This window comes from Odontesthes bonariensis, chromosome 22 (genome assembly GCF_027942865.1).
Source record: "Odontesthes bonariensis isolate fOdoBon6 chromosome 22, fOdoBon6.hap1, whole genome shotgun sequence".
NCBI lineage: Eukaryota > Metazoa > Chordata > Actinopteri > Atheriniformes > Atherinopsidae > Odontesthes > Odontesthes bonariensis.
The window spans coordinates 5,718,906-5,746,331 of record NC_134527.1 but is presented as its reverse complement, the minus strand read 5'-3'; the positions used below and the strand labels follow the sequence as shown (position 1 = coordinate 5,746,331).

The 27,426-nt window shown below is 40.3% G+C and overlaps 1 protein-coding gene across 2 annotated transcripts; it reads right to left on the bottom strand.

Annotated features, from left to right (window-relative positions):
- Positions 1-1,645: 1,645 nt before the first annotated feature.
- Positions 1,646-24,258, bottom strand: man1b1a (mannosidase, alpha, class 1B, member 1a). Of its 2 annotated transcripts, none has more exons than XM_075455131.1 (14): positions 23,988-24,258; positions 23,064-23,206; positions 18,689-18,797; positions 17,162-17,367; positions 16,388-16,524; positions 16,115-16,233; positions 14,113-14,304; positions 13,561-13,709; positions 13,231-13,419; positions 12,511-12,701; positions 11,209-11,329; positions 10,525-10,719; positions 8,277-8,408; positions 1,646-6,857 (listed from the first exon to the last, which is right to left on the bottom strand). In XM_075455131.1, exons 2-14 carry the CDS (start codon positions 23,163-23,165, stop codon positions 6,648-6,650), a joined length of 2,052 nt encoding a protein of 683 aa, XP_075311246.1. In that variant the 5' UTR covers positions 23,166-23,206; positions 23,988-24,258; the 3' UTR covers positions 1,646-6,647. The 2 variants fall into 2 exon arrangements, with proteins under 2 accessions (XP_075311246.1, XP_075311245.1); XM_075455130.1 differs by having other exon boundaries at positions 23,064-23,201.
- Positions 24,259-27,426: the final 3,168 nt, after the last annotated feature.

Here is a 27,426-nt window from a genome sequence, read left to right as displayed (position 1 = left end):
AGTCCGAACAGATCGGCCAATTTGGTTGAAAAACATCAGCAATGGGAAATGGAACAGTTAAATAAAGCACCGATCGCCTCTGTGGGGGTTTAGCATCTTCTGGAATTTTTATTTTTTTTTACCAGACACAAAATAACAATAAATACGTAAATGCTTTTATTTGAAACTTTTTTTTTTTTTTTTTTTTTAAATTTGCCAATGATACAGGTTCAAAATATAGACCATTTATCTGTAGGAGATCCTGACATTTACTGAATTTCTACTCCTGATGTCAAGACAATCAGGGCACCATTTATCAAATTTCAGCCATTTGTTTTTCCTTTTACAAGAGTGTAGTCAAAATAAAAAAAAATTTAGCCACATATTTTATTTTAAAATATGTCTTAATCGTCTTTCAAAAGAAAATTTAAAATGCGTTTTGTTTTCATATTAAAAAAAAAAGTTCTTTGACATAAATATGTGGACAAACGATTTTTACGTGTAATATCTTGAAAGAACCGATTAAATTATTTATGAAAGTCACTTTAAATTGGCATTTTAATGTCAGCAGTGAGCTGCACTTCAAAGACTTGATCCCACTTAAAGATGGACCTTTCAAAAAAAAATTGAAAAGAAATGGAGAAGAAAAAAAGTCAGGAAATGTTCTAAAATGCAACAAAAACTCACATTTTTCTTCTGTTAGTTTAATTTAGATTTAATAGGAAAAAAAAATCCAAAGAGATACGTGTTGGTATGAACAACTTCATTGTATTCAGAATATATGAACAAAAAATACACAGGACTGATCTTCATTATCTATAAACTATATACAAATCTAATATTTGATTAGAACAACAACACACTGGAAAACTGAGGATCCTGAGTGTTGCCGTTTTTCAGAGGAACATTCAGTCTGTGGTTATTTTGGTCCGATACGTTTCCAGCAGCGGTTTACTCCCTGCACACACAGATTTCTCCCCACTCTAACAATATTATGGCTGATAGATACTGAAATACCAAAGTTCTTTACAATCTAGTGTTGTAAAACACAGATTTTATGGAACCTACTGATGATTCTCTGAAGGAAATTTGGCACAAAGGTGCGAGCCAAAGCCCATCCTTATTTTTTATACCCAAACCTGTCCCCAGTTTATCTGCCGACTGTAGAATATTCAAGAATACTCTAAATATTCTATAAACTCCCCTCATTTTGAGCCTGGACTTTTGTTCAGAATACATGTAAGACTCATTTTTTGGATTCTACTTAGATCACAGTGTAATGGTTTCCTGGGTCCAACCTTTGATTGTACACTTAAGTCTGCCATGACCCTGTGCATGTGTGTGTTCAACAGGTGCCAACCTGGATGGGTTAAATGCGGAGGAGTCATTTTGTGTATTTACATGACAATAAAGTCTAAATCTTAATCATCTAAAATCTTAAATGTTCCAAATACTTTTAAAACACTTTAAAAAAAAGAAAAAAAAGAGCCTTCATTTTTGTTTTGACAAGTTTAAACATTTAAAGTTCCACCTGCTCTCCCGTTATGAAGGAGAAAAAGTTCATTCGCTCGCCTCTCAGGGCTGTCGGATGTACCCACTCTTATCTGTTTATTATCTAAATACAATGAAGTTGCTCGGTGAGAATACTGAAATACATTCCTTTGAACTTACTGCTGTTAAAGGTTTATAAAATGTACAAACTCTGCTGGAAATGGGGTTGAGTCGGAGAACAGGGAAGGAAAAAAGGTTAAGTTATGATGGAAACATAATGGTTGCCAGCTCTCAGCGTCGGCTGGTCTGTATGCCTTCCTGGAACCTTTTGGTTACAACAAGGTTAGGACTATAAACTGCTGCCGATTGCATTTAAGGTAGAAAAACAAAAACAACTGTTGCATCACCTTCCATTTCACACATGAATGTGTTGATGACTGTACCATTCAACTCTTATTAAATTCAAATGATCCATAAACTTGAGTTTTTCTTCCAGCAAAGTAAAGAAATAAAAGTGTGCATATATGTCACTTTGTATTTTTTTCACTCCTATTCTTTATGCCAGATTAGATCACCTGTGGCCCCCAGATTGTTCAGATCCCGCAAATTAGTTTTAGATCAACTGGATAAGCAATCTCAGAATGTCTGCAAGACTTCTTGAGCAATAGATGTTTAAAATTTGAACCCGAGAGCCGAGTCTGTGCATCCAAAAGCCTGATATCTTATGTGTGCCAAATGAGCCCGACAGCCATCCAAAAACCATTAAAAACCCATCAGCGTGCCGCTCTGGTGCCGTGAGCGGCGTGACCACACGCACACACTGCATCATTCTGAGCAACTGTGGCTTCAGAGTCCCGAAGAAATCTGCTGTGTTTGAGTCTTATCAGGAAGAGATGGAAAAAATAAATAAACACATTTGAAAAAGAGTGGCATTTTGTTGAGTTTGTTTCAATTAAAGAAATATATAGAATCATCTGAGCTCAATATTTTGTGGTGTAGAAGGCTGCTGGCTGGTTTAACTACATTTGATTAAATCAAGAATAATGTCAAACCAGTTAAATTCAGAGGTCAGTGACTAAAGTTAATCTTTTTCTGTAAAACCCACAATCTGATGATGAGAAACGGCGGGAGATTTTTACTGCCATTTCAAATCATCTCCCTTTTTAAGACTTTATTTTGCAGGTTTTCGATGGAACCGAACATAAAAAAAAGAATATACATGTTCTCCTTCCCAAAACGGTTCAATGGTTCGTACATTTATGCAGGCAGATGTGATCGATAATTACATTTGAAGGATATCTAGTGGTTGTGTGAGCAACTGCATGTCGAGTGTAAGATTGGCATCCATGAAGGTCACGCTCATCTTAGACATAATCACGTTCGTTTTGCAGCCCCGATTCGGTAGTTTTTCATTTCTAACCTAAACCAAATGATCAAACTACTGCCTAAAGCCGATCACAACGTGCCAAAGTTTTGTTGCGTTTATATATTTCAAAGGCAACCAGCAAATTGCCGTTCATGAAAGTGATGGTTGCATTGTAAAAAGAATGTATTTTAGTCCAAACTACGATCCTTTTCGACTCCTAACCAAGTAATGTTTGTGTCTAAAAGGCAAACAGGAAGAAACAAAAGTGTTTTAAGCAAAGTTTTGTCGTGACAATAACGGTACGTAACTCAGAAGTGGAAATAAAAGTTGGTCTCGATCTAAAGTCAGAGGAGGCTGAATCGTTCGTGCGCATGAGGACGATTTGGAGGACTTTGTGGCTTCTTGGATGAATGACGTCTGCTCTGATGTGGATATAAGTCGTGTTTCCCTCCTGAAGCTTGCAGAGTTGGTCTTAGCGATTAGAGGACTTGTTGAGCTGTTATTATAATAAATTTGGATAAAAGTATCCAGACTAATTGTCCTGTAAAAGTCTCACTTAATGACTTGTCATGACAAGCTGGGCTCAACTGGCCCAACTCTTCCTTTACAGTCGAGCCTGGTGTTAACACAGTCCCATTATCAGTCAAAGTTAATAGAAGACATATTAAATGAATGCATGAAATCATTTTCATATTCTTTTAAGACAGCTTAGTAATAAATGTCTAATTCTGGCTTATTTCTTATGCACCTGGAATTGAAAAATTGTTTAATAAAATATGTGCATGGGAAAAAGTTGCAAAACTGACGATTACATAGCAAAGAAAAAATAAATAAATAAATAAATAAACGAGTCTTCATAACAGCAGGATTGAACTCCAGCAAAGCCGTTAGATGGGAGAGATTTAGAAAAGAAAGCAGGGCCAAAACAAGATGGAAGGTTTCTCCATGCCTGCAGCAAGGCACTGTGAATAGCTGCAGACTTAAATCTCTACAACTGCTGGATGGATTGCAAAACTGTATGGCTTTGGTAGTCACACGGTGAAACGGGGAAAACAATCAAAACAACAACAAAAACACAACGAGCAGCTTCACACTACTGCAGGTTTCTTTACAGGATGGCACGCAACGTTACCAGAAAGGGCTCAGTAATCAGCACAGGCGCCGTTCAGGTGGAAACAATTACATGAAATATTTACACTCTTTGTTTCGTCACTTAGAACACGAATAGAAACATCACAGATGCATTAGAAAATAGGGAGCAGATCCAAACCACCTTTGCACCGTCTACACCTACGTAGGCACAGCACTGGCAAATGTGGTGCAAGTTCAATGATGGGGGGGCAGTTTGGCCTTTCGGGAGGGATGAAGTCATTAAAACAAGAGGAGATGGCTTCAATTTGTGCACGACTTTCTGGATTTATATTGAACCGGGTGAAACATGGTTGGAGCAGCACCAGATTAACTGACCCATGTGGAAAAACCAGCCCTCGTATTCTGCTTAAGATCGACAGGGAGTTCGGGGTAGCTACAGAGTAACCAATCAAATTCCTATTCTAAACCTCATTCGCAAACCCTCCATCCCTTTTAGGCGGGAAAACGTAACCCTTCCCCTCCGTTTCACAGGGATAAGGCAGTGTGTGAACGTTTGAAACAGCCAGAAAAGACGACACATCTGACCGAGCTCCAGAATCTGCAACAAGTGCCGACTGTTGACCGGCTGAACCCAGCAGGTCTCGCTTGCTTGCTTGTTTGTTAATCAAATGTAACATTTAATAATTTAGTGGATTGCTTTGAGATAAGATACAAGACTATAATGGGAAAAAAAAGTGGAAATAGGAGCAGTGAACATGGCACCAGGCGTGTACAAAGCAGTGCTAAAGCGGCTCACCCCATGCCGTTTTCTTTTCCCGTGACGGTGAAACATGAGGAATTCCTGGAGGTTTTAGTAAAAGCGGACACAGCAGATACATTTTTAGTGATGTTGAGCTTTGGTGCTGGACAGATTTCACATTCTAAAAGCAGTTAATGGTAAGATGGTAACCAAGGCGATGCCCACTTCTTCCTATATTCTGGATTTGTCAATGAGAGCGTGGATAGCACTCAGTAGCTGCAGGCAACCCATAACTAAACACTTAACAATTAACAGAATATATCACCGATTTCCCTCGTTTCAAAGCTCATTTTCAGAAAGAAAAAAGAAGCAAATGATCCTTTTCTGTTGGAGACGACATCCTTCATAGCAGCTCATTGGTTTTCATCCAAATTCCCTGCGACTTTTACAATAAAACTGCACGGCAGCATTAACCAAGTTTGGATGCATTCAAAACCCTACACAAGAGAGCACGTGAATCTATGTAGTGACAGGCGCTCCTATGTAGCAAAAGAAGGAAAAAGGGAATAAAACAGTGGACAAAATGTCTACATTCATTGATGAAACAAACTTTCATTATCTGTGTAAGCATGAAGTAAAACCTGTAGGACTCCTTCCTTAAGAAAGAAGAATGAACAACGTCTTTGATCTCATTTTAAAAGACAAACAGGTACTAATGTTCAGTTTTACCCAATCTGATTGCTGCATGTGTAAACTTAAAGCTTGCTAAATGATCAGTCAGTGGATGACCTGCCATCAGTACAGACACAGGCTGTCCATCTTGTATTGGTAACAATACCCAAAATACTGAAACTACTGCTCGAATGGTGGCGTAAAAGAAGAAAATAAAGAAGCAACCTCCCGCATGTAGCAACCTGGAACGGATTCTGGTTCAAGCTCCGGGTTAAAAACCTTTTTGAGAACTTTAAGCAACAAAAACTGTCGATAACTTAAGTGTCATGTTTCAAAGGCCAAAAGTTAGCAACTGGCTCTGTTTGTATGAGCTGATTTCCATTGTTTCAATTGTTGTTGGTTTTTTAATTCACATTGAGAAGATGTTGATAAGACAAGGTGAATGCTGAGCAACCAACCTCTTTACAGAAAAGATGAAAATAAACATCCCTTTGTGGATGTCCACTGCAGCTCCTGTTCTTCTTCTCCTCAAGGTTTGCTTCTAGTCAGGACAACTACTTCTTCTTCTTCTAATGAACTGCAAACACGGGGTGTTACGCCAACCTCTGGCATAACTACACAGCCCAGTTTGTTCACTTCAAACCAGTGAATGAAAGGTGCCGGGGGTTTCGGACTTGTTTCGCTACTGAATAGAAATGCTAAATAATTACGATGCTTCCGCTTAAACTGGTGGAAAAAACGGTTCCTGAACATAACTTCTAAAGAACCAGAGCTTATTTTGGAGGAAAATATGCTATAATGGACTGTACACAAACAACAGAACAGGCCATGAAACAATAACTTATACCATATACAGCATGTCTTTAAGTCACTGCATATCAGCCAGCTAGAGCTGTCCCGACACTCAGTTCCAAGTCTTAATTTAATTAAAGACATGCATGTTCAGTATTAGGTACCCCGCCTTCACCGGTTCAGGGTTTTTATCTCACATAATAAAGTATAACTCAAAGGGAAAAAACATACAAGAATTATTCCAACCACCCCAGTAATAAAGTGTACCAGCCAGCCTGATCTGATTTGTACAAAGATTTTACATTAGAGGCCAGCTCTGTCACAAACGTTTTCCTTAGGAAAAAAAAAAGGAAAAGAAGTCGAAGAATAACAACAAATAAAAACAAATCAAGGGAAACTCCTCCCAGCCGAACAAGCACAAATCTGCCTCACACAGCAGTAAAGCCTGAGCGGCTGCTCAGAGAGGCACCAGACTTTATGGGTCTGACTCTTTCAGGCGTCTCCTGTGCTGCGACATCACTTAGGCGGAGAGGGCCAAATGGGAAGAGGATGGGCCTCTGTGTTGAAGACATACTTGTCTAGACTGAGCAGCTCCATGTCATCAGAGAAGAGCAGATAGAAGTATTTCAGCGTCTCGCCCAGGAAGAAACTCTCCATCTTGTCCCGGGGCAAAGGGTTGGCGGGGTCACGGACATTGTTTATGGATGTGTAGCCACCATCAGGGACCTGCAAGGGTGGAGACACGTGGTGCAGTAGTTAATGTCCCCATGGGGACGCAGAAAAAAATGATGGGAGATGGGATAAGTGAACAGGATCACCATGCAGCATGCATTATTTATTTCTCTTTTTGATCATGGTTGCATGTTTTCTCCTGTGGCGTTTTGTAGACATATTGTAGAACCAAGGTGCCACATTTCTGACCCCAAACCCACATGTTTGCTCATTTTATCAAAGATTAAGAACTGCATTTTTACTTCATCCGTCACTGGTTTTAATGTTATGGCTAATTGGTTAATGTACTGACAGTAAATGAAAAAGTATAATGTACATGTCTAAATTAGTTTAATCTGAGCCTCTTGGTGTACTTTTATAGTGAGAATTGTATGTTATGGCCCTATTTATGCAGAAAACAATCTAAAAGGGATAGTTCGCCTCTTTTGACATGAAGCTGTATGACATCCCATATTAGCAACATCATTTATGAACATTTTCTTACCCCCTACTGCGTCCTGTGAGCAGAGTTCCAGCCTCGTTTTGGCGTTGATGAAAGTAATCCGGCTAGTTGGCTGGGGCTTATAAAATAAAGCGTTTTGCTTCTCAAAACAATATGCGTTCAAAAGAGTAATACATTTGCATCACAAAATAGTTCATCCAGAAAAAGTCAGACCTCACAATCGCTTGGCTCTATTTTCTCTCCCTTGGTATCACTGCCTGCTGTGCAGACCGAGCACTCCCCTGCTTCCGAGCAGCAAACACCGTAACAGGCGCGGCTGTCGGCAGCACGCAGTGATATGAAGGGAGAGAAAATAGGGCCAAGCAATTGTGAGGTCTGACTTTTTCCTGGAGAACGATTTTGTGATGCAAATGTATTACTCTTTTGAACGCATATTGTTTTGAGAAGCAAGACGCTTTATTTTTTAAGCCCCAGCCAACTAGCCGGACTACCTTCGTCAATGCCAAAACGAGGCTGGAACTCGGCTCACAGGACGCAGCAGGGGGTAAGAAAATGTTCATAAATGATGTTGCTAATATGGGATGTCATACAGCTTCATGTCAAAAGAGGCGAACTATCCCTCTAAGATTCCCCACAATTCACCAGAAGCTTTGTTCTTGTGAAATTCTTAGGAATTTAGCTGTTAATTTAGACTCAAATGTCTGCAGAGCAGCACTCAGCACCAGAAACTGCTTCTTTCACCTCAGGAACAAATTAAGGTCACTGGTTTCAAAAGCTGAACTGGATGTGATCATCCACACTTTTATTTCCTCTCAATTAGACTACTGCAACAGTTTTTTTTAACTGTACAGAATACAGCTGCACGGCTTCCAACTCGTACTGAGAACAGAGCTCATGTCAGCCCAATCTCAGCATCCCTGCCCGCCTCGCCTCTTTCACTGAGCTGCTCTGAATCTGTGGGAAATTCTCACCTTGGTGTACTTATTGAAGCTCTGCAGGATCTCCCAGCCCCAGTCTCTGTACTTGGTGTCCTTGGTGAATCTGTACATGTAGAACAGACTCTCCACCGTTTCTGGTCTCAGCAGGTTGTGTCTGTCTGCAGGCTGGAGGATGACAGTCGGCATTTTAGTTTTTGACCTTTAATATAACCAAGCACTCCCACAGGAGTTGAAAAATGACATTTTAAAGACAACTTATCGTGAGAGCTGCAGCGGTGAGCCACAGTCGAGATAAAAAATAAAACAAACGAGGCGAGGGGAGACAGATTCCATGAAAGTTTTAAATAAAATATTTCTCTCATCAATCTGCACTGACTTGGATAAAAAAAGCAAAACAGATTTATCTTTTTACAGTACAGTGAGCTTCCTGAGGTCGCAGTAATCTGTGATCAGTTCCACCATTTTTCCTGAAGTGCTCCTGAGATGGTACCTCTATGAGAATGAAAGAGATTGATGGACCTGGCAGCCCAAAACAGAACCGGGACAAATAACACAGAACAAACATTTTTCTCAGACTAAGTTCAAACAAAGCTGATGCTCAAAAGATGCCGAGACTCTTGGAGTCTCATTATCACATCAGATTTGATGAAACAGCAGGCCAGATAATGATCTAATTTCATGGCCGGGCATTTGGTGGGATGCATCCTGCCCAGCTTGTTAACCAACCAGCCATCCCAAAAGCACTTTTGTGCTCACTTCCGTTAATGAAGGTCCCATCTGAACGCTGACAAGGATCGGGCCGTTTCATCGGGGTATACAAGGAAACAGGTTTCATGTCAGCTCAAAGTCTATCATGCAACAGGATATCATGAGCCAGAAACTGTCCACGGAACTTTTGGGTGTTAAGGAGAAACTTTTTAAAACCCAACTCCTGAGTCAGAATCCTGAAAATAAGTGTGTACCACCAACAAACCGATGGGCTGAATGAACATCTGAACAAGACTCTGAAGTCCACGATTTCCAATAGAGCTGTAGCGATACACTAATCTCACGATACGATACGATTCGATACACTTACATCATTTTCTGGGGGGGAAAAAGGGACAGTGTGATTTGACATGAATCGTCGCTGACTGGACCGGTGGTCCGACCTTTGAACCGGAAGGACAACACAGCCAGACAAACAGAAACAAACGAACATGTCACAAACGTGAGAGCTGTGCACTTTATACAACATTTATATGAACAAATTTATCACTGTTTTGTATAATGTGACCCCCTGGCATTGTATTGTATTACCTTAATGTTCTGTGTTTTCACTAATTGTAAATTCTGACTTTTCAATAAATTTTGCTTTAAATACATAAAATTTAAAAAATGTTTTTTTTTAAAAAATTAATAAATTTAAAATAAGAATAATAATTAAAAAAAAAATTTAAATCGATACTCGTGGCTGAAAAATCTATACTTTATCGGGAAACGAAATATCGATATATATCGCAGTATCGATAACATTGCTCAGCCCTAATTTCTAAATTCACTTACAAAGATTAACCTCACTGGCAACAAATGGCTTGATCCTGGCTTAATGATTAAAAAAAGAAAAAAAAGGGTGCGAGCCCAAATAAGAATGAGATTCAGTACGTCCTGGACCAGAAAGCAATTTAGCCAGCTGTCTCAGGAGACTTTGCTCCATGCCAAGGTCCCCTTCATCGTCACACAATGATTGCTACTGGTGGGTTCCTCTGGAACATCTCAGTCTTGTGAGAACCATATGATCCCAAAAGAGCAGCCACACTAGTTCTCAGAGTTTCCAGAAGCAGAACGGGAGACCGAGACCTCAGCTGTCATCACCTCTCGTGTCATTCTCCTCTGCAGTTTGAGTTTGAGCGGCATAAACACTTTACTTTGAAGATTAGTCTGAAAAAGTGATTTCAGCAGGTGTCTCTGGTTGCAGAGGTGCAGGTTTATTCTATTCTTATAGTGGTGAGCCAAAGGAAATGAGAGTATGTAGCTGTACAAAACTGCAGGAGAAAGAGTCTAACTGTAAATAATACGTGTGTAAATTACACACAATCAGGTAGATGTTCAAAAGTGGTTGGTTCATTCTGAATTAGCCATGAGAGATAAACTAATAAAGCTTGTTATGAGCCACCATTTTTCACAGAATCTGAATGAGCTCTCTTTGTGAGCTCTTTGTGACTTTGTGTTATAAGGCACAATAAAACAATAACAAAGAAAGGATAGAAGATGACCAAACGACACCTGCTCTCAGTCTCACCTTGACAATAACATCATGGTTCTCAATGGCCTGCAAGTTAAAGTGTGCGATCTCCGGACTGAGCCCAGTCTCCATCTGTTTGTACATCTGGTGACAGGTCTCCATCAGCTTCACAGCCAGATCCATGTGGTCCCCTGGGAGGCCGTTGTGGGCCCCCAGGGCCAGAGTCCCCGGCAGAAAGCACACCAGGTGATCCTGAGAGAGATAAAATCAGGAAGGATGAGACTGACAAATGATGAGAGATAATGACATGAGCTGGAATTGATTGGACGACCGGTAAAGAGGACGACTAAATGCACATGAGTTGGCACGGCTGCAGATTGGACTAAAGCACAAAGGCTGATTGATTTAACAAGGCGGCCTTTGTTTGCTGGTGATTGAAAGTGGCGGTGTACAAAATAACGTTGGTGATGGCCTCAATGATGAGTCTAAAGATGTGGCAGGAAAATAAACCTTTCAGAGGGTGATTAGCACTGCCCAGCTCCATTACCATTCATGATGAAGATGCCTTTAAGCAAGGCACCACGGGAGCTGCTCCTGCCCACTGCTGTGGGTATATTTACACATTTTGCTAAAACTTGCTGGTTCATCGAGGATTCTTCCTTTCTATGCCCACAAAAGGCTGTGCTTCCTATACAGTCAGAGAAGCCTGATTTAAGCTCACTGATTTAAAAGCATCTCTACCATCTTAGGGTTGAAGCGGTTGTGAGACAGCTCTCCAATAAAGGTCAACTTGCTGGGCCCCGTGTGCCCTACGAGGTGTTTTTTCACTCCCTCCACCGCCTGAAGGTAGTCCTCCAGCAAACTGGACAAAAACACACACAGAAAGAGGAAATCAGAAAGACAACAGAAGCATTCAGCCTGCAGTTCGGGATGTTTTGTGATGCCGACTGGTCATACAAATACTTTCACACAACAGAGGAACAAGAGCTCCTGCAACAGGTGCTACTGTGCCCACAAGGCTCAGAGCTAAATATATTGGAGGTCATCTGGTTTTACAAAAGAGGTGAGAGAAGTGAACGTTAACAGTGCTGATTTCCATCATGTTTGGACTGATTTTTAGGTTTTGACCACAGTGAAATGGATATTCTTAAATGGCAAAACATTTCTGAGATTAATGAACATTTAATGTGAACAGTTAGCAAACAAAATGTGATGCAATGTGCTTAATGCAACTATACCAGTCAGCAGGGCTAGATTCAGGTTGAACTTCACAGAAAACAAGCTGTTTGGGGCGGGTCAGGTTGAAATGAGAGTGTTTAGCGTTTCGATTAAACTGTAAAAAGCTATAGCATTCAGTGAGCTGAATTACTGGTCCAGGTTCTACTCTCTGGTCCATTTCTGTCACTCCATCTCATGGTGTTTCCCCTTTCATACCAACAAAGGCCCCCTTTCTACAAGTTAATACAACTCTAGAAGCTTGCTGTCGCTCCTTCCTCTAAATCCAAGCAGCATTTACAACAAAGGACAAGCAACACATACATCGAGTGCCTCACAACAATCGTTTTGGTCGATTATATCATTTTCATAACTAGAAAAATTGTAATTGAAATCTGACTGATTGCTCAGCCTTGCGCTGCAGTTGTGAGCGTGGACGCGCCATGAAAAGCTCTGGGGAGCCATGTAAGCTGATTGAAGAGGCCAACTAAACTCTTTTTTTTCCTCTGACAAGCTGGAATTAAAATGATTCCACAGACAAGGAAACACTGAATTTGTCAGTTAATTATATTCAGCTTTAAAACCTGGCATAGTCTCAGTTACGCTGAACTGAGTAGCATGAAACATCTCCCCGTTATATACCCATCTGTCAGGAAACATTAAAGGAATCTAGTTTGTTATGTGGACCTTTTCATCGTGACACACTTTAAACAAGCTTGTTTTATGCAAGTAATAAAACATTCAGTATTTTTAAAGGTAACAAAGTTTGTGTTTCTCCGTTTACGATCGTGTATTTCAGAGAAAACGGAAATGTAAAAATGTCATTACTCGTCTTCCGTCTTGCCCCCCTGGATCCACTGTTTCAGCAGGTATTCGTAGTAGCTGTCTGCCCTGGCACCGAGCGTGAAGACTCCTTTGTGGGTGAACTGCCCGCTGTTGGTGTTGATGAACATGGGCACCAAGCCGTCGTGTTTGCCGGGCAGCTTGTGGACAAGCCTCATTACCTCATTCGCAACATCCTGAAAAAGTCAAGAGAGAAAGACGACATCAGCTCTCAGAGTTGAACCCACAAACCTACACTCACTGACCGATGGTGTTTGGGCTGATAGCTTTTAAAGACACAGCCATAAGCTCTTTATCATGGAAATTTATTACCTTTGGTGGCTTTACATTCATCAGAAGCTATGTCGCGCAGCCCTGACTCTCAGGTTATGACGGCAATTACTTAAATTCAACTCAGACTGGGTCAAACATCTCTCGGCTCGGTCTCTTGAAGGGCTCATAAATCGATAACATGATGGAGTTGGGACTAAATTTGACTCATGTTTGTCGCTTCAATCACGCAAGTGTGAGCTGTGCTTAGTCTAGGATTTTAAGAGAAAACAAATCCTCCATTTTAATCCATTAATTACAGAGATAAATTGCCAGCAGTCGTTTTAAACTCCCCCATGCAGAAAAATGCAAATCAAAGTAAGTTTACACACACACACACACACACACACACACATAGAAAGAAGAGCTCATTTTAGCCCAATGAAGTGTCCAAACCTGATACTGTGGGTCCTGGGTGAGATGACTCAGCTCCCTAAATTCCAGCTGAATGCTTGTGACTTCGGCGAGTGTGCTGTCTGACGTCCATCTGGGTGGATGTGCTGTTCCCTTCCCAATGTTGACATCTGAGAACGGGATCTTTGAGGGCGTTTTGAAGGCTGGCATTAATCTGGACCCAAGGTCTTTCTTTAAGTGAGGAGAAGAAACACTGCTTATGTGCTCAAGCTGAAGAACAAACAGTCTACATATGTTTAAACAAGATTTTACAGTCTTATTCTCCATGTGTTCATGAAATATGGACAGAAACAGGACAGATAGAGGACTCACAGCTTTATCTAAGAATATCTGGTCTCCCGTCAGATGGTAGGTGCTCAGCAGCCCCCCGAGCACACGGATGGTCGTTTCAAAAAGATTCACATCCACATTCTTGTTGAAGGAGAGCTCCTTCTCTACCCAGTCCCTTGCTTCTGCAAATTCTGTGTCAAGAGAGGTCAATTACAGCCACATGAGAACGGGTAACGGATGACAAAAAAAACACCAAAGTGGTCTTATAACAAACTCCAGAGCCGGAGTGAGGCTCTGCAGAAAAGTACTGGATTGAATTAGGCTGGTAAGAAATCAAAAAGAGTTTTAAGGTGAATATCCAGAAGTAACCCAAAGGATTTCTTCTTCCCGTTACATCATCGACCACAATGCAGTCTGGATGTCGTGCGATGCTCTGAGCAGCTAAAGTAGCTAATAAAGCTCATATCGGTTCATACGACCTCGAAACAAAAAAAAAAATTGTTATCTTCTAAGGAAAAAACAATGGCACTGTCTCGTATGTAAATGTCCCATTCATGTGACAAATTATGTCAGCAAACTAAACAACAAACGTACCTTCTTTTAGGCCCAGAATCCACATGGTGTCCAAAGAGTCGATCAATGTCAAACCCAGTCCGAACCATTCCCCAAAAGACTTTGAGATGGGCTTGAGCTCATCGTGACCCCAGGCGTAGTCCTTATATCCTTTCCATGCATGTCTGAAGGCATCTCGTACCGCCTCCAGTCTGTCTGTGATTCCAGTTGAAACTACACACACAGCCACACGAATGTCAGAACAACAATGTAAGCTTAGGTAAGTTTTCTCTCACATGTTTTTATCAAGACCAGCATCAAATGAAGCTCTTGATTTTTTTTTTTTTTTTTTTAGCCAAGTTATCTATACTCAAAGAACTCGTTTAAAATTGGACACTGGCTTAATGTTGCAGTTTAGAGTTCTGCTTTGCACAGAATATTCCTTTTAGTGCAAATTATCTGAGAGATAAAATAAGAAACTAAAACTGTGAGATTTTTCATGTTTAAAAGGAAAAATAAGGAGCGTCTATTCTGCCGAATCAGAGGGAGAAGAATGAACAAAGTAGGTGTTTAAGCCCATGAGGTCATCGTTCATCTCATTAATCCTCCCGTTTCATGTTTAAATATTGCCTGTCAGTGTTTGTGAATGATGTCCTGTGCAGCGTGAGGAGCAGTGTTCACGTTAATCGTTTGTACCAGAGTTCATTAAAGCTGCTCAGGGTTAATAAACACTGCTGTTTGCAACTGCGCTTATTGTGTTGGAGACTATCAAACAGCTGCAAGTCATTCAGAAAATGCTGCTGTCAGAATACTAACCAACAACAGCACAAGAGAAGACAATATCCCCATTCTTAAGCCCCATACACACACGTCGCTGCTATTTACTCGCTACACGCTCACTCGCCTACTCGCCACTCGCTTGGGTGCTTTTGCTGACTTGGTGTGTAGAAGTTGGGTGGCCACTGTTTGGAGAACACTGGGGGAACGTCACCTGTCAATAATCTGTATTCTGCATTTTAATTGGCTACTCGCTTTACTCGCGTCGCTCGAAGTTGAAATATGTTCATCTCGGAATCCGCCCACATCGCATCGCTTGTACTCTCCTCGCCTACTCGCCTACTCGCCTCGCGTGAACACAGACATTCTATTGACTCCACTCGCTGAGCGAGTAAATAGCAGCGACATGTGTGTATGGGGCTTTAAGATTCTTGTACTGATCAACAATTAACTATAGGTTTGAATTTTAGGCCCTGCTTATTGTGTAGAAGTCTCTGAATGGTCTGAGTCCAAAATGTATCAGAGAGTTCAAACTGAACAAAACAAAAAAACAAAACAAAACAACATGGCTGTTTTCGAAACCACCTACTTCTCCTACTACTCCCACTACTCCTACTAACTTTAACTTTTTTTAAGTTCCCGGATGCATACTAGATTCTCTGAAATATTGGGTATGCATCATGAGGTTACTACTCATACTCAAACTACCCAAGATGCAACGTAACGTGACGTCGCCGATCGTCATTTCCTGTCAAAACGGCAGTTTCAAGCTAGCTAGAATGAGGGTAGGTTCACTTCCTGTTTTCAAAACAAAAGCACCAATTGTATCGTAATGGCTTTCCCTATGATAAAAGGCAACGGGTATTTCATTGTGTGAAAATAACCGGAAGTGCGTTGCTCACTGCGGCTAGCTTTAGTAGCGCCGAATTCGTGGGAACAAAACTGTAAACAGCCGGTATTTTGTCAGGTTTTCAACACTTTGGGGATCTAAACGACTACTTTCTCACCTGAAAATGTTTCAAATGTTGCTAAAGTTTACAGAGTTTAGAGCTTAAGCGAAATCAGCTTCAGGCCGACTGATTTCGGATCGGGCAGGAGCGAAGTGCATTGTGGGTAAACGCTCTGCATACTGTCTGATCGATCAGTATGTAGTATGTAGTATGCAGTATGTAGTAGACGGTTTCGAACACAGCCCATGACATTTTGCACTCACTGACGTCCCATTTGTAATATGTACATATAATTACAGGTAAATATCTTTTTTAACCTTCCGGTGGGGCGACGGCTGCAGGGTTGGTGGCTGCAGCGGGCGCTGCAGCTTCTTTCTCTACGGCTGAGGGTGGAGGCTCTGTAGCCTGGTCAGCTTCGATCATTGCTCCTCTCCAGCTGCAGGGTTAAGGCAAAAACCTGTTTCACATCCGAATGACTTCTGTGACAGTATGCACAACAAAAGCTAATTGCAATCTACTTCTCGACGTGCTACTTGTCTCAACAGCTCAAAAACTTTCTGTGCATTCTTAAGAGGAAACATGACAATCACCTGACAATTTTCTTTTCTTTGTCCTCCTCCTCTTCATCTTGAACCACTTGGGCTTGTTTTTCTCCCCCAATTATGTCTGAAACATTTCCATCTTTCTGGAGGCTCGGGGGACCTCTTCTGTTTGGAGGCGGTTTTCTCTGTAGTCAGAAATATGGGGGAGAAAAAAAAAGTTGGAACAGTGGAAAAACAGAAATGAAAGCAGAATTAAATGATTTGCAAATCATTTCAGCCCTATGACAAATTGAAAATGTTTTTTTTTTTTTTTTTTTTTTTCTTTAGCTCAGCTCTGTTGAAAAGGTTTTAAAGAGGTACGTTGGGAGACCAACAAGAAGAACCACATTGTTTTACGTTCAGTCGCAACCCTAAGAAGCTGGAACACAGACCCAACTGTAAGCACATTTAAATCCAGCTTAAAAACATTTCTCTTTCGGTGTGCTTATGGTTGAGTTCCTTTAAATAATTTTAAAACATAATGCTATAAATCCTCTTAATTGTTTTATATTTTTTCTTTGTCCCCCTCTTCTTTGATTGCTTTTAACTGTGTGTTTTAATTTTTATTCATTTTTTTTAATTCTCTTTAAATTGCTTGTTTTTAATGCTGCTTTATTCTGTTCTTTTAAATGCTTTATCTTTATGTAAAGCACATCGAGTTGCCTGTGGTATGAAATGCGCTATATAAATAAAGATGCCTTGCCTTGCCTTAAACACGTCGATGACTTTACAAACCATTTACACAACATGTCTGCGAACATTTCTACATCCTGCAGGACTAACCTTAACGGGAGGTTTGGCCAAAATCGGAACATTTGGTGCTCTTGGCTCTGCGATAGCATCCGGGCCCGCAGCTGGCTCCAGATGTGGCCCTACCACAGGAACCGGAGCTTTAGCTGCAGCTGGATTCAACTCGGGCTTCAGGTCTGGAGGATGGACGTTTAGGCCTCGGTCGTTCAGCTCCAGCCAGTCCTCCTTGTCAGACAATCCTGCATTAAGATCAAGATCAGATTTATTGTCATGTACAGGGATACATGAAATGTGTCCTCCGTTGACACACCTGTTGTTCCACCTGTTGACACACTCATGGAGACAGTCAGTTTCACCAGTCTTTTTTGAGTGAAGTGAAGGGAAGAGAAATTTATATTTATATAGCGCTTTTCAGCAACAAGGCGATCCAAAGTAACCTGACTCACGTCATCTGGCTGCGTTCACCAACTACACGCGGGGGCGTTCCCTTTCCTCACACAACCATCTGAGGAGCCCAGGAGTCATATGTGTTTCGTCCGATTAGAAAATAATGAGAGCCAATCATTAATCGCTGGGTGGGACTTTGGATGAATGGGCGGCGTTATGGCCGTCCATTCATGCTCCAGAGGAAGGGAGTCAGGTAAGCTCTGAGCTACGTCACGGGTTGAGTCATTGGGAGTGGCGTGTCAGTCAAGATGACGGACAGATTCTTCATCCAATCACTTGCACGAGTTTTAGAAAAAATAGCCCCATTTGAAATCATGTCGGTTGTGGGCTTGTCCCAGATGGTATGCGAATACCAGAGGGCGGGAGTCAGGTAAGATCCAAAGTGCTTTACAACACAGAAACAACAATCAGGTACAGAAATAAAAACATAAAAAAAAATCAAGTGCAGAACAATACAGATACAGAACATCAATCAGGTCATTTTAGCTAACAGTAAGATTGGTATAACTATAACAGAGCAAAAGTAAATTTAGCTAATAGTAGGATTGGTATGACTATAACAGGTAATTTGAGTAAACTAACAAAAGCTAACAAACATGGATAAACTTTCCTCTAAGAGGAGGCATTTAAAAATATAGCTAATAACAGAACGGTTGATGTAATGAATGATAACAAATCTTTAAAAGACTATCATCTGAGAGGAAATATTAATAATATTATTTAATAGACCATTTGAATATGACTAAGTTGTCCTCCTATTGAAGTGTTAATAAGATCAGAAACATGGATAAGCTTTCCTCTAAGGGGACGCGAGAACCTTCCGGTTATTGGACGACCCACTCTAACCCCTGAGCCACACACATGACGACAGTGACAGTGCAACACATAATCACATAAATACTGAAAAAAAGACTTTCCAAACACAAACTCTTGACCTAGTTTGCAGATATATAGTAAAAACTAAACCATAATTGTAAAAGAAGGTCAGAAAAAGACTTTCAACGCCTCACTGTTACTTTATTTATCTATTGAAATGTATTATCGTCACAACCAATTCCTGACAGAGAACGTCTGTGCCTGTGTGTAAATGAACTTAGCACTGAGGGGGTTTACCTCGCCACTGCTCTGTGAAGCTGGGATAAGAGAGCAGTCCTAAAATGAGCAGCAGAGCCAGCAGGAACAGGATGAGGCTTCGCTGGAGACGAGACAGCTGCTTCCATTTCTGTGGGCAGAGACAAAAAAAAAAAACACCGAGACATGTCACAAAGGCTCTGAACTGGAATCACAGACGGCTGATGGCAGATTTAAACACATCCCCTTCTCTGAAATATGAGATGACTTTATGCCTTCTTAAAAAGAGTTTTACCCTGCACAAACCCCTCATCTCCCTCGCCCTGACGTGCTGCTGCGAGTGCAGCCAGCTCAAATAAATCATCTCACAGCAGTGCTGAGGGAGGGACAAAAATCAGCTTCTCTCAGGAGGGGAAAAAAACTAAGAAGCAAGCTGGTACCCTGTGTTGCCTGCTCTAATTAACACCTGTGCAACACCATGAAACTATTGAGCCATCATTTGTGAGCCACACAAAACAAACTCCATCTCAGGGGGGCCGTTTTCATTTTTACTCACAACGCAGGAGCCCGGCGATAACTCAACGTCCGTCCGTCATTCAGTCTGTACTGCGTGTAGGCAGAGAACTATTAAATGAGTTTGTTGTGTTTTTTAAATTAGAACTGTGAATACCAAGCAATCAATTATTCAAGCGCTTTGGAAACCTATTGAACTTGAAGCTTTTCCCTCCAAAAGGTCATCAAACGGATTTTAAACACAGAGGCGTAATTAGTTAACTTCCATAGCTGGAGCATGACGACGAATGGAATGAGCAGTTATACAACGCCTGAACATACAAGAATTATTTTCTAGGTCGTTTTCAGGCCGCCCACTTCTTTTTTTGCCTTCCACTTGTTCATTTTCCTCACACACCATGCTGACAGATGCCAAGTTTTCAGCTAATAGCTATTCAGGATTCATCTCGGTGGTGCAAAAAAAATACAAATTTTTAACAAAAAGCCTTAAGCTCCAATTTGAAATTGTTTTTTATTAGGGCTGGGCGAGTTAACTCGTTATTATCGCGTTAACTTGTTAATTATTTAATGCCGATAAATATTTTATCGCGCATTAACGCAGGTTTTATTATTGTAAAAGTCTGTTGAATGCATCACATTCACACAGTTACAGCAAACACCACGAAGCATGGAGGAATAAAATAAAAATAAACTAGCAGGTAACATCACCATTACAGGTGCTCCTCGGTCTCACAGAGCTAACCGGCACTACTTCCTGTTTTACTTCTTTCAACATAAAAGCACGTATTTCAAAATAAGTTTTTTTAAAAACTCCTGCATTTACAGCCAAGTTGAATTGTCTTCTCAGCGTAGTAGTTCCAGTCTAAAATATCACTTAAAGGCAAAACACACAACTGATAGCAGCAAGTCATTCAAGGAAACAGACAGTGGAGCGAGGCTTCTACATAAAAACTACAGAAAGATGCTGATGTTAAAAGTGTGTTTGCACAACAAATGTTATGACACTTTCATTCATATGGCAGCACATTTAAAATAAAACTAAATGCTAAAGGCTACACACTACTTTTTAATTAATTTTTGGATTTTGCGTACAAATGCGATCAATCGTGATTAATCAGGGAAATCATGTGATTAATTAGATTAAACATTTCAATCGTTGCCCAGCCCTAGTTCTTTGCTAAGTTCTCTGGTTCATCCCTTGAGTTAGGTGCATTTTGTGGGTGAGAGTTAAGTCACTAATTAAACGGAGAAAAGAAAAACATTCCCCTGAAAACGGTGAAGTGCGAGGAGTCCTTTCTGAAGCGTAGAAAGCGGAGGACGAGCAAAAGTCTAGTCTGACTGATTGTGCACTCTGTAAAAAGGCTATAACTGTAAGCATCCAAGTGCTTGGTTACATAACTGATAAGATGGATTATCTCCCATCTTGTTCCAATCCATTTTTCTGCCTCTCTTTCTTCTGCCTCTTTTGATGTGGAGCAGTTTCTGTCTTTAAAGGTTCTCAGATAAGATCTCTGGCATCTTGAGCGATTCAGTGAGATCAAACACATTCTGTTCTTCTGTCTTTCATCCCACTTCAACAACACACACTTTAATTCTTTTCCCTCTTTACTTTCAAGCAGTCGAGCCGTCTTTTGGCCGTTTTGATTCGTCAGGTTTTACAACTTCCTCTGTTGTAAAGACAGATGACAAATAAAAAGGATAATCCTCAACACTCACATCTGAAAACAAAGCATTTAACATGATAAATCAATAATAAATAAACTAATGATCAATAATTATTTCACAAAATGAGAAAGAGCAGTGACGTGCTTCGTGTTACTGAAACATTATTCTGCTTTTATTCCTACAAAAGAATGTGTGTGTTTGCAAAGAACAACGAACTGAATGCCCAAAATGCATCATTATATAGAAATTATCGTTTTATATTAAAAAAATTCTAAAAAGGATAAAAAAAAATAAAGAAATTCTGTCCTTTACCAAGTATTGAAATTAGGTAAAAAATAACTACAGATGAAAACCACCACATGACATATTCCATCGTGCCATTAAATAATGTATAATAAAACCACAATGTAAAAAGCAGTGTGTGAAGAACTCATTACATCCCATGATTCAATAGCTCGTAGAAGAGCCCAAATAATGCCAGGAACATGAGCCCAAAACCAGGCTGAATAAAGAGGAGATGTTGTGGTTGCAGAGCAAGAACAAAATGGAGAGAAAGGAGGAGGAAGTCTAAAGCATTTCTTCTCCTGATCCTCACAGGAAGCGCGAGTTCACCGGCAGATAAAATGGATGAACTTGGGAGTGCTGACGAGTATCATTAAGGCAATAGTTGTTCCAACTCTTAACACCCCTCCACTCAACTTAAAGACTATATGGGCAGATAAAAACTGGAGATGGAGAGATGTTGAATTATTGGCTGTTAAAATTCCTGCATCAGCCAAAGTTGCTGCCAAGCTACAAAAACAACACATCAATCCGTTAATGGCGACCTCTGGAGATTTCCCCCACACCTCTCTGCTACATTTCAACTTTATGAATGTCCATTAGCTGATTTTTATTCAAACCTTAATATCCATCTATAACAATATTATATTTTCAACGATAATAATTTATACTGTAGCATATAATATCCCTTGAGGGATTAAGAAAGTATTTCAGAGCTGAATTTAACTGTACGACGCTGTAGGTCTTCCACATTACTCTGGAGGATTTTTGGCCCACTCTTCTTTAAAAGTGAGATTTGTGAGCAATCATTTATGCACAGCCATCTTAAGCTTTCCCCACAACATTTCAATTAGGCCAAGGTCTGGACTTTGACTGGACCAATATGTTGATTCTTATCTTTTTCAGCCATTCTGTTGTAGATTTGCTGCAGTGTTTGGGGAACATGGTGCCGTGCATCATAGCTGAACATCTCCACCTTGGACATTGTTCCAGAAGTCTTGTGGTTCGTTCAGATGCAGCTTTGCAAACCTAAGCTGTGCTGCCACGTTGTTTTTGGATAGCAGACTGATTCTGCGAAGCTCTCTCCTGGCAAACCCTGCACATTGGACAGTCTGACTTCTGGCAACTGTCTTGACTGCTTTCCACTTGTGAATAATATTTGTTACTGTAGAATAATGGACTCTAAATCTAAACCCTTTCCAGAGAAGAGGCTTTCTCCTGCAACCCTTTCAAACAAGCTGTGCTTGTTCAGTCATTTTCTAATTTTACTGTCACAATATTTGACATTTAATTTGCTAATTGGAGCTTTTAGACTGAGGTGTAGCTCTAGGGTTTTTTTCAGTTTCTTTGTGTATTGCACATTCTGACCTTGGGGTGAACTTCCTTGGATGTTCACGACTGAGAAGATTGCCAACTGTCTTGAACATTTTCCACTTGTAAATAATCTTTCTCTCTGTAGTATGATGGACACTTTAATAGTTTATAAATGGCCTTATGAGCTTTCTCTAAGATCATTGCAGGTGTCTTTCCTTCTTGGCATTGTGTTAACAAACACCTGAATGATCCAGAGCAGCAAACTGCTAAAAACCCTCTGCTTTTATAGAGGTGCTCACACCTGATAATGGCCATTTAATGTATGCTGTATGTGTATCTGATTAGCAGAACCTGGCTGTTACTTACCCTCTTGTGCTCTACAGAAGCAGTAAGAGTGTATTTAATTTTTGTTCATCCGAGCCTGCATTAACCTCACTTCTAGACCTGGCAAGGATCAGATTATTTCTTATCATTTGCTGCTAAAACTTTACTTAATTTCAAGAAGCTGTAACTCAATGGAGTATTTTCTATTGACCACAACTTCGTTTGAATGGTGACAACTTGTCAGCATGGTTGTGGGAATCTGCCAAGCATCAAACAGAAGATTTGTGGACTTGGGTTACTGCGTTTCAGGACCACTCACCCTCCAGCAGGACTGTCTCCGGTGTTTGCCGTTGTTGTAGGTGCGACTCTCCGGGTCACTGAGTGTCAGAGCGATGAAGTCCTTTCTGGGAGGTGGAAACATCCTCTGACCGGGAAAGACGGTCGTTGCTCATAGAACCTGCACTGACAGAAAAAAATATCACTTTAATTAAGGCTATCTCCTCAAATAAGGTATAATATGAGGTCCAATCCAACATTTTCCTACAGAGATAAGCTAAAGAGCCCATTTACAGAAAATTAAAATTGACTTTGAGATGAACTTTGCATGTATATTCTCACTTTTCATTCAGACATTGTTTTTATTCCTTTATATACAACTTCAAGCAACTGCATTACAGCCTCAGCCCTTGGTGTGCATATAAATATGATGATAGCTGTGTTTTGCCGCGCTTACAGGCTTCCATAACTTGTTTCATTACTCTAAAATGTCTTCTTTAGCATCATGGACAGTGGAAAATAATCTGCTGCCAGACATGCGCGATCATTTGCTCATGCGTGACACGTTGGTTGTACTCCTAAAGCTCTTTAAAAACTGTCTTAATTAGCAATATCGATCGTTGCCTTGAAAACATGCCTTCATTTAATTCAAACACGGTGATGCACCTCAAAGTGGTGAATCCTTAATCACAGATTAGTGGAAAAGAACCAAACTGAGGGGGTTTTACAATAACTTTGACTACTGTAAATTTGCATATTTGAGTCTTCCGGGTATGAATTCCTTTCAAAATGTGAGGATGCTTCTGTGCACAAAAAGCTAACGCCACAACTGTCAATTACAGCAACAAAGTGTTTAAGCTAGCAAGACAATTTTGCCACACCTCAATCTCGTGTCACTAAATAATCGGCTCAAACACACCACCAACAGGGCAAACACAAGTCAAACCTTCGGGTTTCTCCCCCTCACCTCTGTGCCTGGTTGGCTGCCTCACAGCGACTCTACTCTCCTGAAACCTAAACAGCTGTTAGCTGCAGGAAGCTAGCTTTCCTCTTCGAGCCGTTTCTGAAAGGGAAGTGAGGACAGAGGTGTAACACAATCATATGTCCGACTGCCACACAAAACTGACCACCCGCTACATTAAATATCTCACAAATTAAACAGAGATAAATAGGACTAAAGTTAAAGAATATGACAACCAGGAACAAATACGGAAACGTGGTATTAAGATATGACATCAAGAGTCATGTGACGTGTGCACGTGGTCCGAGAGTTTGAACATTAACCCTTTAGGGACCAAATTACCGCTTTAAAAAGGATGAGATAAATTGTATGAAATTGCTGGTTATTTTGCTATATTCCAGCTATTCGCTTTAAAAAAAGTTTAATTATTTATCGCGCAGTTGGTTTTAATTTAAAGAGTAATTTGTGAATTGTTTCTTCCCCGTAAAATATTGATACTGAAAAATATTGAAGACAATTGTTGCTTTTTCCGCGCTTTAATTCACAGTTCAGCAGGGGTGGAAGTAACGAATTACAAATACTCACGTTACTATAATTAAGTAGATTTTTGGGTACTTGTACTTTTATGAGTATTTTTTTCAAGTTTACACTTTCTCAGAGGGTCCTAATGACTATAACCATAAATGAATCGTCTAAATCAATTATTTTGTTTAGGATACTTTGCAAGCAAAGACCGCTAAAAGTGTGGAGCTCATTAACATCACCAAAGAATGAGTTTGTTCCTTTCTGATGCTGCCAGGCCTTTAATGCAGCTGTACTCAGTCATTTGTCTGCAGTTCAACTTGCCAAGTTGTTCCTTCAGTAAGAGAAACATCGCTTAATCATTTTGAAATCAGGTGACTTGGCTACAGCAATACATTCGACTATTTTACCTCCAAAAAAAACCCTCCTGGGTTTGCTTTTACACTCTGTTGTGGTCATTGTCCATGTTTGCTGTGGGTTGAGTCTAATCTTTGCTTCGGATCTCTTCAAAGAGCACTCTAAGAACTGCTCAGGTTGATCAAAATGTATATTTCAACAGGGAATAATTTCCCTTCTTGAGGCATATGAGCTTTTTTTCTTTACGGCTGACTTGGATAAAAATATGTCCAACTCCTGAAGAGTGTTCTCCACTTGGCAACGCTGTCCGTTGTGGACATGCAAGTGTTTTTATGCTGCTGAGCTCACCAGTGCCTTTATTTTATCCAACTGTTGATTTAGCCGCTTTCATTGTTCTTATTACCGCATATATTATCCGATTGATTGTCTTGGTTTGGAAAGAGATGGCTTGTTGATCTTGCATTAAGAGCTCCTTTCACTGCATTTGTGGGTTCACAACTAGAGCTTTCAAACACCACACTTGAGAAAAACTGTTCTCTGCCTGCCTAATTGATGAAGAATTAACGAATTGCACACGCCTGTTGATGAAAAAGCTCTTGAATCAATTTTCAAATCTTCATTTTACAGAGCTGTAATTTCTAAGCTATTTGTCTAAATTGGACACGAGGGGCCTCAAATTGAAGCCGAGAATCTGGAATTTATGCTCATGTCCGTTGTGTAATTGTAAATTGCCAAAGAGGTAAAATACAGGCTTATGAGTGGTTTGCTCTTTGTGGTGAACGCTGCATTTTTTCATGAGAAGGTTTTTCTGAGAGGACTGAACTGAGTGGAGTTGGTGTTCCTAAAAGTTGTGGCCATGTTGTCGATGCTCTTATAGTGTTACTGTTTAAATCTCTAACTCATATGGTATGAAGCAGGCACCTCCAAGTCTGAGACTGTAAGGTTCCCCTCAAAGTTTGAAATATAACTTTGTCTTTTTTATATCATGTTCTTTTGGGTTTGCCGGCTGACTTTCCTTTAATATTACCATGACATTAACATTTGTCAAATTAATGACAGATTTCCATAAATGTGACCATCTGCTTTACTATAAAGATCTATTAAAGATAAAAAAAAAAAAAAGTTATTTAACTGCAGAAATAGCCTTGAGATGAAATCTATTTTTGGTACAACTACCCTTTGACACAGTTTCCTGATGTTTTAGTGAAACTGTGAGCATAAAAACTCCATTAGACACAAAGATACAATCTGTCCTGAGGCCTGCCATTTCAGTCAAACATCCCACTTCCATCTCCTCTCTGATATCAGGGCACAGAGCGGATTACTCCTCATCCAAGGGGGGGGGGGTGTTGATAAGATGTTGAGAGCTTTTGGATCTTTTCAGAATCACTGTACTAGAAACACTGTAATCACAGAGTTTTATTGAGAACTCTGACTTCAATGTTTATAGATCTTAGCCTAAAGTCCCCATTATTCATTTATTTTTTCTCTTTTATATATTGTTTGGGCTGTAGATTGTAAATTATATCCATGCGCTGTCCTTGGTGTTTGCATTACCCAGCTGCTTTGACGCTCTTTTGAGGCTCTCAGGAGTTTGATGTAAACGTGAAAGGATTAACATGCACAGATTCATTCTTAAAATTCAACTGGAAAACACGAGATGATGAAATACATTGAGACAAAATGTGGTTATATGTCTTTAATTTACGGAACACAATTGTTTGAACAAAGTGATGGAAGGGTTACACAAGACAGATGTCCAGCATGTAATTCTATATTTGCAAAAGTGATTTTTTTTTTTCCTTTTTTCCTTTTTCACAAAGCAAATCAAGTAGCAATGATCAGTCTCAGCCAGCTAAGGCTATCATGTGAAATGTTACAATAAATCTAAATACAAAAAAATAAAAAATACTGAAGATTGAACACCAAAGGAAGAGTTGCAGACCTCTGGCTGAGATTACGTTTCGGTTTCTGTGTAATTGATCGAGCTGACGCCGTCTCTGGTTCTTATCTCTGATTCAGTGTAAATCAAAGTTTTGGGATTCTGGCTGCAGAGTTTTGGCTGTGGCACAAACTCCCTGAGATCTCACTGAAATGCATCCTCTGCTCCCTGCAGACCGTTCACATCTCAGCTCATCACTCACAGCTGAGCAGCTAACAGACACAAACACCGATACTGCTGAGCAGCTACGAGCTCGGCTTCTTTTCTCTGAACACAAGCGCTTCTTGGATTGAATGAAGCAGAAATTCAGGTTGACAGCGTTTGCTCAGAGCTTAATGGGCAGTAACAAGCACCTTTTTTTTTTTCTCACCAGGGCCAGAGTACTATTGTTAGACTACAGTCAAGTTGATGCACGAGCTTTACACAAGGAGTGGAGGAAAATGCAATGTTTTGAGAGGACATTGATGGATGTGTAAGTTCTGGCTTACACACTTCAGCCTGAGGTGCACACCGGCTTGTAATGCTTGAATTTAACATTTCTTCGCCACGTCTAAATAATCGAATGTGGGGCAGGTGTGAAGGAAAAACTTGGTTTTTAATCTTTTTTGTGCAGGAGTTCAGTTC

What these genes read in the sequence shown, in the direction of transcription:
- man1b1a (XM_075455131.1), bottom strand. Translation starts at nt 23,165, where the DNA reads ATGTTTCCACCTCCCAGAAAGGACTTCATCGCTCTGACACTCAGTGAC. An exon ending in GATTCTGGGCCTAAAAGAAG is followed by an intron (nt 13,710 to 14,112) that starts GTACGTTTGTTG and finishes CTCTTGACACAG; the next exon opens with AATTTGCAGAAGCAAGGGAC. An exon ending in GGGGGCAAGACGGAAGACGA is followed by an intron (nt 11,330 to 12,510) that starts GTAATGACATTT and finishes GTTTTTGTCCAG; the next exon opens with TTTGCTGGAGGACTACCTTC.